Here is a 19,866-nt window from a genome sequence, read left to right as displayed (position 1 = left end):
ACTTCCCCTTAACTAGTCAGTGTCTCGTGAGGGACTGTGTACTTGTCCTTAGCAGACACCTTTGAACATGGAGCAGAACCCTGGCTTTAGTGGTTCGTAAGCACATTTCCCCCAGCTCTTTCACTTCAGTGTCTCTGCGACAGGCTTGTCCAGCCTCAGCTTCACTTTCCACATAGGAGCCGTGCATGATGCTGTGGGCAGCAAGTGAGGGCTGTTGCCAGGGGAAACCTAGAGCCTTGAGCTGGAAGCCCTCAGGGAAGAGGCCAAGAGAAGGGGGGTCCTCTCAGATATACTTCCGAGTCTCCCTGCCTGCTCTGGGGACACCCGTGGAGCTGGGTGCAGCTATGTGCTTCCCTGCCCTACAGTGCCTTTGCATTCACTGTTGCTGAGGCCTAGCTGTTGGACCCTGTCACTTAGAACGTTTTTTTTTTTAACAACTTTATTTTATGTGCATTGGTGTGAGGGTGTCAGATTCCCTGGAACTGGAATTACAGACAGGTGTGAACTGCCATGTAGGTGCTGGGAATTGAACCCAGGTCCTCTGGAAGAGCAGTCAGTGCTCTTAACCACTCCTAGAACAAGGTGTTGTAACAGAAGAGGCAAAGAAATGATTTCCTTTATTTGATCACAGAACATTGTCGTCTTCCTTTTGACCCTGTGTGGCTAAGAACATCAGAACACCCTAGCCGAAAGTCTGGACTGCTTCCCAGGGTGTTGTGCTGGCTTCCTGTAGCCTGACAGAAGCTGCCCGCAGTTGTATTCTCTCCCGGTGCTGTTTCAGGGACACCTCAAAGGTGCCTGTTTCTCTCGTGGCCCACAGTGGTCCCATAAAAGCCTCAAAGTGTGCTGTCTTGCTCTCAGGACCCTCACACAAGCTGTTGTCAGCACGCTGTCTGCAGATGACTCCTCCAGGGCTCCTGCGGGGCTCCACACTGTGGGGGCAGTTGTTTACACATTATCAGAGGGTTCAGGAGCCTAGAAATATCTCAAGCACAGCTCAGAGAGAGCAATCGAAAGAATATCTCTCATAAAGCCAGTTTAAAACAAGCTATTTAATATGTTATCTACCAAAACCCTGTTTTTTTCCCCTCAGACACATTCAAAATTCCCGAGTTGTTACCAACTCGTATCTTCCAACACTGTGAAATAATTAATCCCTTACTTAATGAGTGGTGACATCTTGAGGTTAAGCAACACACAACCCAGAGCCCAGGGGCTTCTCCCAACACAGACTGAGAAGCTGTGGATGATGGATGCACCACTTCATTAAGTATCAGGAGCTCAGTGTGCCCGCTCTGTGCTGGCTGCCCCTCATGGCCTGCTTCTTCTGCCCCGAGCTGCTGGCATGTCTCAGGACTGCAACTTATTCTTCCTGATTGATGACTGCAGTAGTCCAGGAAGGTCAGACTCTCTACCCAGAGATCATTGCTTGCATTGGTGGCCTGTGTTATCAAACAGGCAGAGGTGTGACCTTCATCCTGGCTCCCTGCTGGTTGTAACTGCAGTGGAGAGCTGAGGGTGACAGGTGCTCAAGCTCGGCTGCTGTCTCCCCTGTGTCCATCTGATGCGCTCATTCTCTGCAGCTGCACGCTGTGCTGCAGGAGTGGTGGAGGCACAGGTGGCCAGTCTGGACTAGCCCTTTGTACCCCTCCTTGAGCAGTCTGATGATGGGTGGGATCTGGAGGCCAAGGGAAAAGGAGCATTGCACTCCCCTGCCCTGTGGTCTATGAATTTGGGATTTTACTTTAGTGCCTGGGCTAATCCCAAACTTGTAGACTAGAGATTCTCCCTTGAAGCGCCTGAGAAACAAGCTATCCTCAAGGCCTGACCACCTGTCCTCTGGCCCACTAGCATTTCTCTTGTTGAAGAGATGGTCTGGCACAGGTGCACAGCCCCAATGGGCCAGCTCACCTTTGCTTGAAATGCATGTAGGAATAGATTTTAATCACTTTTCACACCCCTGGTGGCTTGAAGAGGAAAGTGTCCTGTGCTCTGAGTAACTTAGCTCAGAGGCTGTCTCTGAGCAACCATCTTATTGCCCTTACTGGCGGTTACAGCTCCTTTCCCTGTGCTTGCTCCCCCAAACTGTCGGAGATTTGTCAGTGGATTTCCTCATGGAGGCTGTAGGGCTCCCGTTAACACTTTAAGGCCAGAGTAGTCCCAGATCTCCGGGGCTTGTCTCATTGCTGACAGTGATGGTGATAGCGAGGCTGTGCATAGGCCATGGGGCCAGCGTGTGAGCATGTGCAGAGCTCTTCTGCTCTCTGCAGAGTGGGCTTGAGCTGCACTTAAGCAGATGGAGGGCGGGGGCTTGGCTCAGAGTGAGTCTGAGCAATTCATGCTGCTGGCAAAAACCTACTCCTTGAGCTTTTGTGTTTGAGTAAGAATTGTCTCCATGGCACAGCAGGGAGGAGCAGGGGGAAGGGTGAGAAAGCCGTGTCTTAAGTCGGGCTTACTTCACACAGGCAAAGGTTAATAAGCTGTCCTGGGCTTTTGCTTCTGTGTGCCCTGTAAGTGATCAGTCATTGCTGAGACTGGCACTGGCCGTCACCAGCAAGAACCCTGATGGCAGTGGTCAGTGGAGTGTAGGCAGAGGGAACTTGGTGCTAAGGACGGTGGCCTTGGGCTTGAGGCCTGGCTTCTTCACTTACAGGCTGAGTCTGTCTAGCCTTCACCAGGCCAGATCCTTCATCCCAGACACATCTCTAAGGAGCCTGTGAGATGAAGCGGAAGAAATGGCACAGTGGCGGCACCTTCAACAGTGACAGTTGCGGTGGTTCTCGTTGTTTCTGGGTAGTTTCAAAACTATCAAAGGAGGGCTGGAGAGATGGCTCAGTGGTTAAGAGCATTGCCTGCTCTTCCAAAGGTCCTGAGTTCAATTCCCAGCAACCACATGGTGGCTCACAACCATCTGTAATGAGGTCTGGTGCCCTCTTCTAGCCTGTGGACACACAGACAGAATATTGTATACATAATAAATAAATAAATAAATAAATAAATAAATAAATAAATAAATAAATGTTTAAAAACTATCAAAGGAATCAGCTGGGGGCAGGTGTGAGCAGTCTCTGGCCTTCTTGGGGGTTTAGTCATAAGATTTGAAAAAGTTTTAATTCTGTATATTCATGTGTGTCTGGGAGGGCGGGGATTGGTTATGCACATGTGTGTAGAGCCTGAGGAGACTAGACGATGGAATCAGATCCCCTGAACCTGGGTTTGCGGGCAGTTGTGAGCCAGCTCGTATGGGTGCTGGGAGCCAAACTCAGGTCCTCTGCAAGAGCAGCATATGCTTGCTTTTAGCAGCAGAGCTCCCTTTCCGATTCCCTTTTAGAGATGGTTTCGGATTTATTGTCAACCTCATACATGCCTAGTGTATTTTGTTTACATCTGCTCCATCTCTTCTATCACCGTCCCTTCTGGAACCCTTTTTCTCAGCAGATTTCTTTCCTTTCATGTCCTTCATTTTATTTATCTTTTTTTTTATTTTTTTTGTTTTTGTTTTTCGAGACAGAGTTTCTCTGTAGCTTTGGAGCCTGTCCTGGAACTAGCTCTGTAGACCAGGCTGGTCTCGAACTCACAGAGATTCTCCTGCCTCTGCCTCCCGAGTGCTGGGATTAAAGGCGTGCACCACCATCGCCCGGCCATTTTATTTATTTTTGAATTTTTTCTCTTAGTCTCTCTGTGTGTGTACACAGCATGCCGGTGTGCTAGGGTTAAGTTGTGAAGGTCAGAGGACATCTCTCCGTTGAATCCATTCTCTCCTTGTACTGTGTGGCTCCCAGGGATGAGGTCAGATTGTCAGCTGTGTAGCAGTCACCTTTACCTACTGAGCCATCTTACTGGCCCTTAATTTTATCTTATCTATTATTTGTATGTGTGCACATGCATGCATACATATGCAAGGGAGAGGGAGAACATGTGTGAGCCACAGCGCTCCCATTGAGGGGAGTCAGGAGGATACTCTTGAGGAGTTTGTTTTTAATCTCAGACCATGGATTCTAGGAATCAAACTCAGGCCCCCTTTAACCTCCTGACCAGCCCCCAGCAGAGAGTAGTTAGGCTTGCCTGTGTGACATGGTGTGGGGCTTTTTCCAGAGCCATCGGCAACTCGCCGGTGCTGTTCCCTCTCCCCAAGTAGCTGCCACCTGCTTTTTGGTCTTTTTTGTCACCGTGGCTTGAGGGAGGGTGGCAGTCTAGGGAAGGGCAAGCAGCACCCCCTGTAGCAGCTGTGTATTAACTTTTGACCTGAGGGCATTGGCAGGAAGACGCCTTCGCCAGGCTTCGGGCTCCACTTGTGGCCCGTTTCCCCTGGGCAGGAGAAGAGTCTGGTGGGGGAGCTCTAACTCGGGGAGCCCTGGAGCTGCGGCCATGCTGTTTGTTCCCCTCCTGGCAGGGGCTCCAACCTCCACAGCTGGGCCTGGGCCAGATTTCCTAAGAATCCTTGAATTTATGCCAGGTGGTGGTGATGGCAGCACATGCCATTAACCCCAGCAGGGACAGGCGATCCTGAGTTCTGCAGACCAAGTTCTGAGACAGCCAGGGCTACACCGAGAAACCCTGTCTTGAAAACAAAGTAAAATGCTTTAATTAATGAAGCGCTGGCCACTTTGGTGCCCCCTGGGCAGGAGCCTCTGCCCTAAAGAAGCTCCAGATGAGGAGGAGGATGCACAGGTCAGGGGCGGGCGTGTGTACTTACAGTGGAGTAGGGTTGGAACTGAGGGCTCCTGGCTCCCTCTGGCCTGCTCATTCTTTGACCATATTTTGCTACTGCAGTGTAGCAGAGTCAGAAATAGCCAGCCAAGCCTCCACAAACTAGGACTCCCATGAGAGCCCAGGGAGCAGCAAGCTGTCAGCCTCCCAAACTCCCAGGAAATCTTTGGAAGAAAAGAAAGGGAGGCTTGGGATTCCAGGTTGTAACCTGCTGCCTGCTGCTCCTCTCATGATGCTGGGAGGTTTCACCTTGCGGCTGGTCCTCTGCGCTGTGCCCTGACTCATCAATTCCATATAGCAGGTTGCACTGTTTCCAGGAGAGCCTGGGCTTGCTAGCAATCCCAGGTTCACATTTTGTCCAGTAATACTAGACTCTGGGTTTCTGCCAGTCATTGTGGCCACCTTTGATGCAAGCTAGCCCTATGTAATCCTGACAGGATTCTGATCAACTTGGAACAGCATCCAAGTACTGAGCTGTTTGCTGCCTGTATTACCTTGCCGATTACCCCAGTGACCCTATGGGTAGATATTATTGTTCCTACCTTAACAGATGGACAAACTGAAGTTCAGACAGAGGGTAGATGACTTGCTTAGTATCACATGAGTAGAACTGGCAGAAGAATCGAGGTTTAAACCCTGGACGTACAGCTCCACTGTGCCTGTGTGTTTTGTGTTCTTCTGTCCTGTTCCACCTCCACTTACACACTTGCAGGAGTGGCTAGAGAGAACTGGCTTACAGGGTTGAGGCCTGAGGGGCCTGGTCCCTGCCAGCAGCAGTGCTAACTAATGCCATGGTGTTAGCAACGACATCTTCATGACTGCTTTAGGAAATGGCCTGGAGCTCTTCACATTCTTCTAAGACCAATTTGTCAGCCCTGGGAATGCTGGGTAACATGGCAGTGTTCTGTAGCGAACCGTCTGGTGTGAGGGTGCCAGGCACACAGGCTCAATTAGAGCGCTGTTTGTAGCCTACCTCCCTTCAGAGAGTGTCTGTAGCTGGAGGTGTGGCCTCATGGCATGTGATGGGGGGGAGGGGTGCCACGTGTCACTTTGTCTAACTCCATAATCTGCCCTTGGATCTCCAGGGCTCAGCCCTTCCTCACACCCCCTCCTGCCCCTTGTCCTTCATAGTTCCCCGCAGGACTCCTTCCTAGTCTCTGCCACGGTGTCTGGCTGAACCTGAGGCTTGCTGTCTTGACCACACCCAGTCACTGTACGCCTGGGGGGGGCATTCACTCAGCTGGGCTCTTACTATTGGTTTTCTCTGTTAAAACCCTCAGAACCGGTAACGACAAGTTCACAGTCTTGTATCTTTACTTTATTCTCTGTCTAGCCCAGTTGCCAGCCTCCCCAAGGTCTAGCATGCTGAGCCCCCCTCTCTTCCACAGTCGGGCCCATTGGTTCCTTCCCTGCCTGCCTGACTCCCCTGGAAAACCCTGCCTCATCCTCTGTCATCTCTTCCCTTTCCCAGCACTCAGGGACTCTGAGAAGGAAAGCAGGACACCCCCTGCCAGGCAGTCACTTCTCCGGGTGCAAAGCTTCCATCTTCAGGACTCCTTCAGCCTGCAGAGTTTGGAAGAGAACTTGAGAGCACTAAACACTTTATGGCCTTTTAGGAAAAGAGAAAATTAGTGGTTGCCCTGTGTGACAACATGTAATGCCCTCAAGCTTTGGCTGGCTCTGCTGCAGAGTGTGGTGGGACCTGGCCCTGTTGTGGAAACAAGATGGGGGGGGGGTGCATGTGGGCAAAATCCAAACTCTAGGATAGTCTGATTCACCTTGTGTGTCTCAAGTTTAGCATCTATCCTCAGTGACATCCCTCCCAGCCTCTGGGTGTCCCCGACAGCTGGGATGATACTGCAACTGCCCAGAGCACTGTTTGTACCCAATGCCTGGTGCAAGTCAGGACTTGGTCAACTAGTATTGACTGGACAAACAAAGGGTGAGAACCAGAGAGCTTGTTTAAAAAAAATAACAAAAAAACCATGATTCTCAGAGATGCAGAGTCGAGAATGTTGGGTGATCTGCCAGTTGTCACTTCCCTTGCTTGCTGGGTGTGTGTACTTGTTCCTACATGCATGACTACACACACACACAAGCACACACGAAAAGCCAGTGTGTCTCTGGACTTTGGAAGTCTCTGGAAAGGCTGCCTCTCAGAAGACCTGGCAGCACCCTTAGTTGACAATCACCTTGATGACTTAGGGTTCCTGGAATCTCTGTGGGCATCCTAAGCTTCGTTCCCCCACTCATCATGAGCCAGAGGGGAAGGGAAGAAGAAATTTGAATGTCTGCCACCCACAGTCCCATTCTTAAACTGAGTCAGTAATTGAATGCTGTTAAGCAAAATTAATTTGTCTCCTGCAGGAAGGTGATGATGAATGAAAGGGTTGCTAATCGGGGAGGGAGCCAGGCTACTCTCTGTGGTCATCAATATTTCATAGCTATAGGCAGTGTCAGGAAGCTGGGTGTCCCGGTGTGGCTGACCTTGAGCGTTCTTGAAGGGAAAGCTTAACCAAGGAGCCTGATTTCCAAGGACTTAACTCTGAAGCCTGTAAGGGAAATGGAGGTGAGGTTTCCCGAGTGCACCTGAGAGTTGTTTGCATTTGCCCCTATGAGAGGCCCTCAGATGGGTGAGTGGGCCACCCTGGTCTGCTTCTGGCGGAAGGGGCAGCTGTCCCACAGTGCAGTGCAGGGCTGGAGATGTTAGCCCTGACCCTTGTCTTTACTGAGATCCCATCCATAGCATCCATTTCTGACTAGAGTGGCCCAGCTCCTGAGTGAGGTGTCTCCCCAAACAGTTGAGAGATTGATGGCATCATGCTACTGGCCAGGTACTCAACTTGTTCCTTTTCTTCTCTCTCTCTCTCTCTCTCTCTCTCTCTCTCTCTCTCTCTCTCTCTCTCTCTCTCTAAAAATATATATATATACACACACACACTCTCTGTCTCTGTGTTATCACCTCTGCACCCACAGGGTATACAGATACAGAAGGGACATGATTTTAAAAATCATGTCCCCCTAGCCGGGCGATGGTGGCGCACACCTTTAATCCCAGCACTTGGGAGGCAGAGGCAGGAGGATCTCTGTGAGTTCGAGACCAGCCTGGTCTACAGAGCTAGTTCCAGGACAGGCTCCAAAGCCACAGAGAAACCCTGTCTCGAAAACCAAAAAAGAAAAAAAAATCATGTCCCTTCTGTATCTGTATACCCTGTGAAGTTCAAGCACAGCACTTCAAACTGCTTAGGGCTGAGGAGGGGTTTTTGCCTCATAGCAGCCTGGCCCACATAGTAAGACTTTGTCTCCATATGGACGAATGGGAGTAGGTGGCAGGACAGGTGGTCAGTGATTGGATGAAAAAAAAAAGTTAATGCACTTTTTATTCTCTTCTTTGTAGCTGCCATTAATTTAGCAAAGCTGAAGCTTTTCAGACATTACTACGTCTTGGTGAGTAAAACATAAAACTAAGTCTGTAAATAAGATCAGTGTGCGGGCCTGGTGACAGCACCCACCGCATCTGGACCCACCAGTGGCCTCACAACCTCACGTCCCCTCTCCTAAAGCGGCAGTGAAAAATCTGGGTTGCTGCTTTTAAGCCTTAGTGTTAGAAGTGTCTTTAAATACTTAGGAAAGTAGCACATACACTTCGTGGGAAACCAGAACTGCAGGAGTGTGGGAGTGACTGTGGGTGTGGGTGGGTGTGTGGGTATGTAGTGTCCAGGGTAGTATGTGATCCCCAAGTTCTAGGCCACATCCAGTCATTCCCTGACTTGCCCTTTCTGCCCACTTAGGAATATGGGTTCACCCTTGTGCTTTTCTTCAGGCTCCCCACAAAATTTCTGCCTGTTCACCACTCTCTCCGTTTGCCAGGCAGGAGCTAGTTGTATTGCAGTGATATGTCCCTTAAAAACAGAAAGTTGAGGGGGCTGGAGAAATGACTCAGAGGTTAAGAGCATTGCCTGCTCTTCCAAAGGTCCTGAGTTCAATTCCCAGAAACCACATGGTGGCTCACAACCATCTGTAATGGGATCTGGTGGCCTCTTCTGGCATGCAGGCATATACACAGACAGAATATTGTATACATAATAAATAAATAAATGTTTAAAAAAAAAACAGAAAAACCCAGAAAGTTGACGCTGGTTTTGTGTTCCATTGCTTCTCCCTCCCAAGTGCTGGGATTAAAGGTGAGCATCATTGTGTCCAGCAAGTCAGTGGTGAACATAAAGCCTTGTGTAAGTGTAGCCCCGTAGCCCCGTGGTGTGAGCACATTATTTCCTTGACTCCCACAAGGAAGCTTGACAGCTCTGCTCGAGCAGATGTTCAGATGTTGAAGGTGGCAGCAGAGAAACAGGGCGGACACCCATCAGCTGCTGCTCTTATCCTTGCTCGCCCCTTCTCATTGTCTGTTTTGTTTATACGGATCTTGTGTCACCACAGAGCACTTCCTGATGCCTATGACGATATAGAGAAGTGGTTCTTTGGCAAGGCCAGGAGACACTGGACCTGTACTTCCTGGCCTGCAAGCCTAGCCAACCCTAACCTGGTCTGGTGTTCAGTATGGCCTCATCACAGGGAGAGAAGGTGTTAGTGGCTTGGGCGTGTGGTTCCATATGTTCTGGGGTTTGGGCCTCAGTTGCTCACTGTGTCGTCCAATTGCTCCCCATGGGACTGTTTTGCTGTAGCTGCTGAGAACTGCTCCTAGGCCTGGGGGTGAAAACAGTGCCCTTGGAGACTGACACCAAATGCATGTGGGTGGTGAGAAAGTTTAGAACAGCCATACAAAGGGACTAGTCTCCCAGGGCGGGTCTGGTCAGTGTCTTAGCCACCGTGAGGAAGACATGTAGAGCAGAGCCTCCAGCTTTCCTTGCTGAATTGGTAACCAGGGCTATAGACCACATCTTTTCCTTCTGGGAACTGTTTTCTGTTTTGGAGGTAATTAGTGGCAGAAAGCAGTACTCTAATTTCTGATGTCCTTCTTCTGTAGATCGTGTGCTACATTTACTTCACCAGGATCATCGCCTTCCTTCTCAAGTTTGCCGTTCCATTCCAGTGGAAGTGGCTCTACCAGGTCTGCAGCTCTTGGGGGACAGTTTGGAATCTATATCTGAGGATCATGTCTTGGGCATAGCTTAAGATTGCGTCTGACTTTCCTGGGGATGACTGCTAAGACCTTCCGTCTCCTCTGCTCTCCAGATACAGTGATCTGTGTGCCTAGAAGAGCTGTTGGGTTACATGAGGGATCTGGATGTAATTGCATTATTGATTAATTCTAAGTCTTTGAGAAGAAAAGCCTCAAGCAGAGCGAGTGAGATTCGCTCTGTGTAATTAGAATGTATCCACCTTCGCCTTCAGTCACAGAGCCTGAGTGGTTTTGAATTTAGTTCTTCATGATTTGGTGATATGTTTTTTTAATTTTGGGTTTTTGAACCTATTACTTTTATTATAATTATGAATTATCTTCATAAGATACTAGAACTAGTCATGGGTCACCTAGTGCTACTGTGCAGTCGGGCCTTTGTTCTTGGGACTAGAGAGGTGACTCAGAGGTCAAGAGCACTTGCTGTTCTCCCAGAGGACTCACAGTCAGTTCCCAGAAACTACATAGGGTGGGCAACTCACAATGGTTTGTAAATCCAGCCCCAGTGGAGCCAACACCCTCTTCTGGTCTGTGCAGCCACTGTACAGCTGTGCAACACACGTAGACATACACACATACACACAGATAAAAAGTACAATTAAAGTCTTTTTTTTTTTTTAAAGAAGGGTTAATTTACTAGAACCCCCACCCCACGCCCCAGCTGGGCAGATGGCTCAGGTGGTAAAGGTGTCTGCTGCCAAGACTGATGACTTGAGTTTGAACCCCCAGGACCCACATGATGGAAGGAGAAATTGCAGTTCCATAAGTAAGTTGTTCTCTGACCTCCACACTCAACTCCACAGTGTACACACACACACACACGCACACACACACACACACACACACTATATTAATGAAAAAGAAAGAACAAGTAGGACAGAGAAAATATAAAATGAACCAATGTGATGGAAGACTATAACCCATTATTTGGGAAGCTGAGGCAGAAGGCAGTGGGTTCAAGGCCAGCCTCATCATAAAAAAAAGTGGTTCCCATGAATACGCCTCATTGTCCCCTCTGGAGCTGTTGCTGTTGGTGGAGCATGTAGACTGAAGCATGTTTAGTTCCCTTGCTTTCTGAAGAGCAGTGTTGCTAATTCTTTTATTTTGGGGTGGATTTTAAATTTGCAGCTCCTGGATGAAACAGCCACATTGGTGTTCTTTGTCCTGACGGGGTATAAATTCCGCCCGGCTTCAGATAACCCCTACCTGCAGCTCTCTCAGGAGGAAGATGACCTGGAGATGGAGTCTGTGTAAGCTCTCCCTCCCTCTCTCCCTCCCTCCTCTGAACTGAAAGGCATGGTGTGCAATGAGTCCCTTGCTCTCAGCATCCTGCAGCTTAGAGGTGGTACCTCTATTTTTAGCAGAAGGACACGGACACTGGAGCCCCTGGTGTGCTTAGCTAGTTTGAAGTGCAGTGTGTGCCAGCCATTGCTCAGTCTTGTCAGAGAAGATCTAGAACTTTCCATCCTGTTAAGTGTCACTGGAGCAGCTCCCAGTGACCAAGTGGCAAGAGTTTGGAAATGTTCTGGGCCAGTTTAGAACTGCTGTCAGGCTGCAATCATTGCTATTAATGTTTGAAAATGACGTCTTCTGAGTCACCACAGGTTGACAGCATCTGAGTCACAGGGTTAGGAACTACGGGCCCTATTTTCAGGAAAGGGTCATTTGCCAGATGGGTCATTACCATGCCAGCTCTGACTCAGAGGAGCTGGGCTGTGTGTGTGGTGGTCAGCTCAGGACAAGACTCCCTGGCCCTGCCCCATTGCCTTTATCCCCTCCAGCTCAAAGGCTAAGGCCCAGGCTGGCTGACAGACACATGAGGCCTTAGGGTGTCTCTTTGTGCTAGCTGCTCCACTAGGGCGGTGAGTGCAAGGTGGATCCTGGCCCAGACCCTGACCGCGTCTTATCCCCCCCCCCCATGAGAAATACTTTTTCCACACAGTGGGAGGAGCCGGAGGGCCTCCAGCTGAACCTTTTGCAGAGGTAGTAGAGACTTTGTAAATGGCCTTTGAAAGAGGCACAACACAAGTCAGCCAGTAGCCCTCCTACTCCTCCCTGCAAGGTGCTAGATACTTGGCTAAATGGCGAGGTCATAGTGTCCTCTGATGCGTGGAACTGTGAACGGGTCCCTGTATTTCTTCTTAGACCATTGTACCTTGGAAAGAGGATGTGTGTGTCTTTGTGGCGATGATTTATTTTGTTTTTGGAGACAGGGTGTCACTGTGTATCCTTGGATGGCTATGTGAACCAGGCTGGCCTCAAACTCACAGAGGCCTCTGCTTCCTGAGTGCTGGGATTAAAGGGGTGCGCTACCGTGCCTGACTTTCATGGCAATGTTTAAAGTCTGACTTTGGTGTCAGTCTGAGAGTGATGAACTTTATATAGACAGCAGGTTTCAGTGTGTTTGAAACTTGGGAGGGAGGTGGAGGTGCAGAGACTCCAGCCTTGTAACTAGAGTGCACATTCTACTGTCTGGCAAGGCATAGCCCAGGGGGAAGGTTGGAGATAGAGGTATAACCCCTTGGTGCCCTCAGTTTACACCCCTGTTACAAGGAACCAGAGCTCAGGCCATGCTGGGGCTCGGTGGAGCCACACCATGACAGTAACAGGAGCGCTGCAGTGGCAGGGGCTGCATGCCCAGTGGGTACACAGGCTTATGTACTTAGGGCACTGGCATCACCAGTGCCTCAGTGCAGTCTGGGCTCTGAGGGACGCTCTAAGACTGCCTTAGCTCAGTAAGGACACTGGAATGGGACCCCTGGGACATAGAATAGGGCTGAGCTCACAGACAGACCCTATCTAATATACACAAGACATCTAAGGAAGGAGGCCAGCTGGGAAAGGAGAGCTGCTCAGAGAGTTCTGGAGAGTGAGAAGCTGTGGAGGCAGAACAGACCCATGGGGGTCCTACCACCTGTCTCCTGCCACTGGTGGTGTGCTCTCAGAACAGGAGAATGGCACAGCACCTGGGCTGCCATCCTTCTGCTCAGGAAGACAGCAGGCTTGCTCTTTGTGTTAGCTGCTCCACTAGGGTGGTGAATGCAAGGTGGCACCTCTTAAGTCCTCCACAAATAACTCGTGCCAGAGGCAAGCAGAGCTCTGGCCTCAATGTTCTAGAAAGTCTTTAGCTCTCTAAGGCGATTCTTCTGTAAGAGCAATTAGGCCTGACCTACCACAGATAATGTAAGAACTGTGTCCTGTGGGCTCGGCCTTCCTTTGCACACCTCAGAACAAGTCCACGGTCTCCTAACAAGCCTCACGAGTGAGTGCCCTCCCCGACTTGTGTGACCATGTCCTAGGTAATTTCCTTGTCTTGTTTTCTTCTGTGTAGGAGAAGCTTCCATCCTTGTGCTGGCCCAAGCTTGCCTCTGGAGCCTGTGTGGCCATCATCCTTTAAGGCCTATGGTTTTTCTGTTCAGCCTGTGGAAGAAGTTACCGGGGCTTGCTTTCCCTTCTTGTCTCTTTTACATCTCTCCTTGAGTCTACCAGTTTTGGTTACAAACTTAATGTTAAAAATGAAAGAAAAAAAAAACCCAGTAAGTTGAAAAGTACTGGGTGACATTTTACTAACTAGCATTGCCAGTGTCTGCCATGCTCCGTACACCCTTACTGTGTCTGGTTGCTCCTGACCTGGGTTCTGTGTAGGGGAGATGGGAAGGGCCTAAAGTCTCCCCAAGCTCCCACTCCACAGGGAGGCAGAGAATCTGACGCCCAGGATTCTCATAGCTAGGCCTCTCACAGTGTAGCCCCTAAGCATGTCTTAGGCAAAGAAACAGATGTGTCCATGGCAGCTTCAGCCAAGCTGTCTGCTTGCAGCCTGCCGTGATGGACAAGCTGTGATCATGGACTTTGGATTTGGGGAAACATAGGGGCAAATGTGGAGCTGGCAAGGGTCCCCAGCAGCCTTCTGCTCTTGTCACACTATTGGCTGGCCCTCTGGGATGTGCTGCTCAGACCTGCTTAGGAGCTGTGACCCCCAGAAGGGTGCACAGGGGTCCATGAGAACAGACTGGCAGCTGTGGTGTGGTCTACTGGACAGATGCTAAGAGTGTGCATGGGAACAGAGCTGTGCTCCGTGTGACCCTGTGTCCTGCCTGAGGCTTTAGGGTGTTAGCTCCACACTCAGGCCAGCAGCAGGACTGGGTAGTTGTCTAGGCTACCCTCCCTGTCCTCAGAGGGTAAGTGAGGTGAGTGACCATTTCATGGACCCACCCGTGTGTCCCTCAGCTGTTCCTGTTGGTACCACTGCCCCTAGTCCACAGGGGCTGATGTTCTCACCTTGCCTCCTCTCCTTTCTACACATCCTCGGGGCTGCAGGGTCACCCTAGAGTGCTTGTCAAGTATAGGCTCTGTTGCTGCTCAGAGGGAGGCCACAGCCCTTAGAGGGGTGAAAGCAGCCACCCAGGCCCAGCAGTGCAGGTGGGCACTAGCAGCTGTCTGATGACACTTAGCTCTTAGGGACACAGCTCTTGGAAGCCTGAGCTGAAAGATAATGAAGCTGACCAGCTAGGTGAAGAGCAGGAGGAGGGTGGGGGTGAGATAATTGTGCAGAAGAGCTGCGCCGGGCAGCAGCAGCATGGAAGAGAAGCTGAGGGCTTCTTGCAATGGCGGGGGAACACCAGACCATGAGGAAGCAGTGTTAACTGTCCACAGGGCAGGGTTTTGAGCCCCGAGCCTGTGGTTCTGTCCTGTACCTTGGGAGTGACTGTGTAGCTGCTGCAGGTGTCCATCCACTACTTAGCTTTCTTTTCTGAATGTCCCATAACCACAATGATGATATGAATATGGTCTATAATTTCTGGCCACTGTGGTGAAAGAGAGAAAAATTCACATTGGCAGTGATGACAGCTTGCTTGGAGACATGAGGAATCTTATTCCTCGTGGTGGTTCTGGAAGGGAAGATTTCTCTTTATACTTAGGCTTAGAAAGGTCAGTGGCCTGCCAGCACCACATAGCATACCACACAGAGTCACACTAGCGGGAGGAGGCCAGGTTTCTACCTTGGCCTACAAGAAGCTTTCTGCAGGGTTACAGATTCCCCAACATTTTGACTTCTCTTCTTTTTCAGAGTGACAGCATCAGGAGTAATGGAGAACATGAAGAAAGTCAGGAAAGTGACCAATGGTGCCGTGGAGCCCCAGGGTGACTGGGAGTGCACCGCGTGATGGGCTCCGCTCTGAGGATGCACTGTCAATGAGAACAGCCTAGTCACAGCCCTGTCGTGAGCAAGCGTCTTCCTGACAGTGTGGCATCTCCCAACAGTGACACTCCATACTCACAGCACAGTTCAGTGCGTGGACATCTACTTATGTACTCTTAGAAAACCTGATTGCGGTGGGCTCCAAGCAGCTAGGACTGCCCCTCAGGAAGGATAGGAGCAGAAAGGAGGGGTAAAGGAGAGTCCATCTGGGGTCTCCACAGGGGAACCGCAGGGGCTGCCACTCATAAAGGCTGTGGTGGTGGGAAGGGCAGGCTGCTGCTGCTCACAGGGCTTTGGAGGCTGAGGGTGTGGCTCACTGCTTGGCCAAGCCTTCATGAGGCTTGGATTCAATCCTGGTACCAGGGTGGGGGGAAAGAAGTTACTTTGGGATGTAGGCAGGTGTCTACCAAGAATACAAAGAAGAGAGAGATTGCCTTTGGGGAGCAGCAGCGACAGAAACGAATGGAGTTACTTTAGAAAGCCAGATAGTCACCCTAGGTGGTTGGAAGCACCTGTCCAGGGCCACTGGCCCCAAGCACCACTCTAAATGTTGTCCCCTCTTCTAACTAGAGGCCAGCTGAGGGGGCCCATTGCGTTGCTGTCCAGGCCACTGCCAGCACCGCAGCCCTGTTGGTGAAATGGTTGTCTCTAGCGTGTGGGAAGGGGAGAGAAGCCTTGAGGCTCCAGAAGTGCTCTCCAGACTCCAGGCCCTGCCTCTCCAGAGCAGCTGCCTGCCTTCCTCTCCTTACTTACCCCTGTGTCTTCTGATCAGCATCAAAGAAAACAGGAGAGTGTTCCTTAAGGAGCCACTGGGTGCCGGAAGGGCTGCAGCTAAGCAAATACTTAGACATGTTCCACATCTTGCATGGGCCAGGCAGTGACTTCTGAGCCCCAACCATATTCCAAGCATGTGTGAAAGAAGTGAGCACAGCTGAGCTGCTTATGCTCAGAGACCTGAGGCAGCGAGGTCTGTTCAGAGCCTGGGCAGGAACACCGGCGGCTGCCTGCATGGGACAGTGCTGCAGCAGAGGCGAGCTCGGAAGGCATGTGACCCAGGGCACAGGCGACCAGCTCGGCACCTGAAAGCAGCTTAGTGCCCAGGACTTGTCGGTGAGTCACAACTTCAAGGAACGGGCTCTCCGGGGTGACAGCTACTACCTCCCATTTGCTTCAGCGAGAAGACACCTCCTCTACTGTTCAGGGGTGAGCAGGTCCCTCTCCACCACAGCTGGTCTATCTGGAGAAAGGTAGCTAGGCCTGAAGGACCTTTTCCTCCTTTTTTGTTTTGTTCTTGTTTATTTGTTTAAGGTATGTGATGGGAAGGGAGTTGGAGAGGAGATGGGCATAGTTTTAAATGCTTTCTTTTCTGTACGTAAGAGCTCGGCCAGCCCTGCAGAAGCTTGTTCCTGTGGTGACATCTAAGCCTGGCCCTCAGAGGGCGGGCTGCTGCTTTCCTTCAGAAGACATTGTTGAGTAGGTGCTAGACTCACAGAAGGTGAGGGCCTCCCCAGGCAGGGTTTTTATGAGGGGCCTCAGCTGTGGATTTTAATAAAACTGTTGAGTGGCGAGAGCAAGTGGGGAACTATGTACCACCTAGCCCACTGGTCTCCCTGAGTGATTATAGGGGACAGTCTGGTCCTTCCACAGCGTGGGTGCACAGGCAGGAAGGTGGGAAGTCTGGAATGATAGGATCAAAAGCCTAACATGGGGCTGGGAAGACTGGCCCAGAGAGCCCAGGCCGTGGAAAGGGAACTTGTAGCTCTTTATCCTGCACTGTAAATGTGTCTCATCTCCCTATCTTGAGAGCTGTGGACGAGCATTCGGCGGTGTCCTTGGGTAGAGGAGTATGGTTGGAGTCCAGTGCTGCCCAGTTGCCCCAGCTCACCAGCTGCTCTCTGCAGCTTGAGTCTCAGCCCACCTGGCTGCACACAACCGTGAAGCCCTTGTGTGGAGAGACTGAGCAAAAATGGGGTGCACATTGCACTGCCACTGTCCCCCCCACCTCTGCCTTGCCTGTGTGAGGTGTCCGTGCTTCCTTTAAGAGTGCTGTGGACTGGAAGCTGTAGGTTGTGACATTTAATAAAGTGTGGATTTTGTTAGAAAATTATTTTTTGACCATCAGGAGCAAGTGTTAAGCTCTGAGCCCTTAGTTCTTAACAGTGTCAAGGACTCAGTCAGCTCTTATAGTTGACTAGCAGAGTTCTCTGTTCATTCTCTCTGGAGAAACAGCTTACTCCAGGGTCAAAGATCCTGCCTCACACCAGGTCTATGTCCAGTTTTCCTTCAGAAACCACTTCGGAATAAATGCCTACGTGTCTCCACTCTCCAACCTCTGCCTGCTCAGCCAGCCAGGGCCGCACAGCTCCTGAGGTGCTTGTGGGCTTTCTGCTCTTCTTGACCCTTGGGTCTTCCTTCCCCTCCTCTCCTCTCCCCTCCCCTCCTTCTCCTTTCCCTTACCCCCTGCACCACTGCCCCACCCCGACGACCTTGCTTTCCCATTGACTCCTTTAGCCCACCCTGGCATACTGACTGCAGGCCTGGTGCACTGCAGCATTGCCTGCTGTCCGCCGGCTGCAGGGTGCACTTTCTGTCCCGAGAGCGCTAACTATGCAAACTAACACTGGATTGCTGCTCTGTACCACATGGTGGGCTCCCCATACCTCAACGCCTGTTGGCTCTTGGAGTGGAGTCCAAAGCCAGTCTTTGCAGAAGGGGAAGCGCGTCAGAGATTTCTGTGTTTATTTTCAGTGGCCTCTGGTCACCTCCCTTGTCTATCCCAAAGTGTGTTCCTCGAGGAAGCATTAGTCTGATGAGCTTGCTGGCCCAGTTCCGCATACCCAAGAGGACAGCTGAGCATTTCAGCCTCCCTCTGCCAAGCTGCTGGTCCGCACAGGAAGATCCTAGACCCCAGACCCAGCCCTGCTCTCATACTCCACTGCCCACCTCAGCTTGTGCTGGCTGTGACCTGCCCGGGCCCAGCATTTCACGGTGCCGCCCAGCGACCCACCCTGCCCACTGCTGCTGCCTTTCCTCTCTAGAGTTGGGTGAGGACTTTATTTGTATCCCTTGGTTGAAAAGGTGTTAATTTAGAACAGGCCAATGTTCTCGAAGATCTACCCTTTACTCCAGCTTTCCAAGGCTGCCCTGGTATAAACCTGTAAAATACATTCATAGGAGTCTTGCTCATACGTGTACCACCTAGAACGTGTTCATAGGTTGTAGGCCAAGGAGTCTCCCAATACCCCGGGGCCTCTTCTGTCCTGTAGGATGTGTTTCATGCTTTAAGAACATCATAAATTGGGGCTGGAGAGATGGCTCAGAGGTTAAGAGCACTGCCTGCTGTTCAGAGGTCCTGAGCTCAATTCCCAGCAACCCCATCGTGGCTCACAACCATCTGTAATGAGATCTGGTACCCTCTTCTGAGCTGCAGGCACATATGCAGACAGAACACTGTATACATAATGAATAAATAAATCTTTAAAAAAATATAAATTTAGGTGGCCCTCTACCTGGGCAGGGGTCCACCTCCCTGCTTCCCAGCACTATAAAGAGACTTCACCAAGGGACGGGACCAGCTTGGGAGCAGACACAATCATGTTATGTTAGGATCTGGCATGATTCTGACAACAAGGAGATTGCAGATAGGCCACTGGGGAAGGTACACAAGTTCCTGGTGTGTCTGTAAAGAGCAAAGTGAGACAGATTCACTCCGACGACAGGATGCTGAGTCTGTGCCATAGACGGGGAGTTGGAAGGCCAGCCTTAGCATCCATGCACCGCCTCCCTCTGCAGAGGCCAGATAGCCTGTCCACATAAGAGAGCTTTCTGATTCCTAGGCAACTTTTCTAGATGACCCAAATAACAGGCGAATAACCCAGAGGACTTATCTGCAGGAGGTCTTATGGGCCTTTGTGCCTATTCAAGTTGGGCTGCGGGCGCTGGGGCCACTTAGTGGTTGTAGCATTAACCACTGGCTTATTCACAAGCATGGGGTATGGATGTGTTCAGGATTGCTGGACTGGCCACTGTATGGAGGCATTTCACTGCAAAGCAAACATGTCCAATAAAGATTCCATGCTGGAGCTCGTGTCTGTAATCCCAGAAAAGCCTGATGCTCCCTGTCTGCTTTCTTGTGACTCCGTGGTTCTCACCCTTCCTAATGCTGTGATCCCTTAATACAGTCCTTCAGGCTGTGCTGACCCTGGCCATAAGATTATATTCCTTGCTACTTCATAACTGTAAATGTATTACTGTTAAGAATCATAATGTAAATACCTGGTGTAGATGGTCTTAGGTGACCCTTGTGAAAGGGTCATTCACCCGCAGGTTGAGAACTATTGTGACTCCTTCTTTGTGATCTGTGCTGATTGGCTGGCTGCCTTCCATCCACTCTCGCTGCCAGTAACCCCACCTGGCAAAGCTCTGCCACCAGGGCTATGGTACAAATGCAAACCTCTGAGGTGCAGTCATAGGAGATTCCTGGTCAGGATTCAGCACTGCTGTCACCAAAGGGAAGGTGACAGCAGAGATTTGGGGCCAAGCCCCTTCTGAGACAGGCTTCCTGGTTTTCCAGAAGCTCTGCCATCATCCCCTGTGGGAATCAGACATTCGGGTCAGCACAAAGTGCTTCACTGGACGTGTTTTCAGTTGACAGGCACTGTTCATACAGTAAAAATTCTTTCCACACAGTCTGGGCTGGAAAAGTGGCTCCGTGGGTAAAGTGCCAGCCATGCAAGCGTGACATACTTACTGAGTTTGGATTCCCAGTGCCCACATGAAAACCAGCTGTGGTGGTGCCTGCCTGTAAGCCTCATACATG

At 50.7% G+C, this 19,866-nt stretch overlaps 1 protein-coding gene across 1 annotated transcript in view; it reads left to right on the top strand.

Annotated features, from left to right (window-relative positions):
- Window positions 1–19,124, top strand: part of Gpr107 (G protein-coupled receptor 107) — a 64,642-nt gene extending 45,518 nt beyond the window's left edge. Inside the window, exons 15-18 of the mRNA XM_005346105.3 lie at window positions 8,108–8,157; window positions 9,695–9,778; window positions 10,976–11,097; window positions 14,916–19,124. Of these exons, the coding sequence (XP_005346162.1) occupies window positions 8,108–8,157; window positions 9,695–9,778; window positions 10,976–11,097; window positions 14,916–15,012 (353 nt within the window). The 3' untranslated portion in view covers window positions 15,013–19,124. The remainder of the gene's footprint in view (window positions 1–8,107; window positions 8,158–9,694; window positions 9,779–10,975; window positions 11,098–14,915) is intronic.
- Window positions 19,125–19,866: the final 742 nt, after the last annotated feature.

This window comes from Microtus ochrogaster, chromosome 4, assembly GCF_000317375.1.
Source record: "Microtus ochrogaster isolate Prairie Vole_2 chromosome 4, MicOch1.0, whole genome shotgun sequence".
NCBI lineage: Eukaryota > Metazoa > Chordata > Mammalia > Rodentia > Cricetidae > Microtus > Microtus ochrogaster.
Note: the sequence above shows the minus strand (reverse complement) of the source record. Positions and strands in the feature narration are given on the sequence as shown.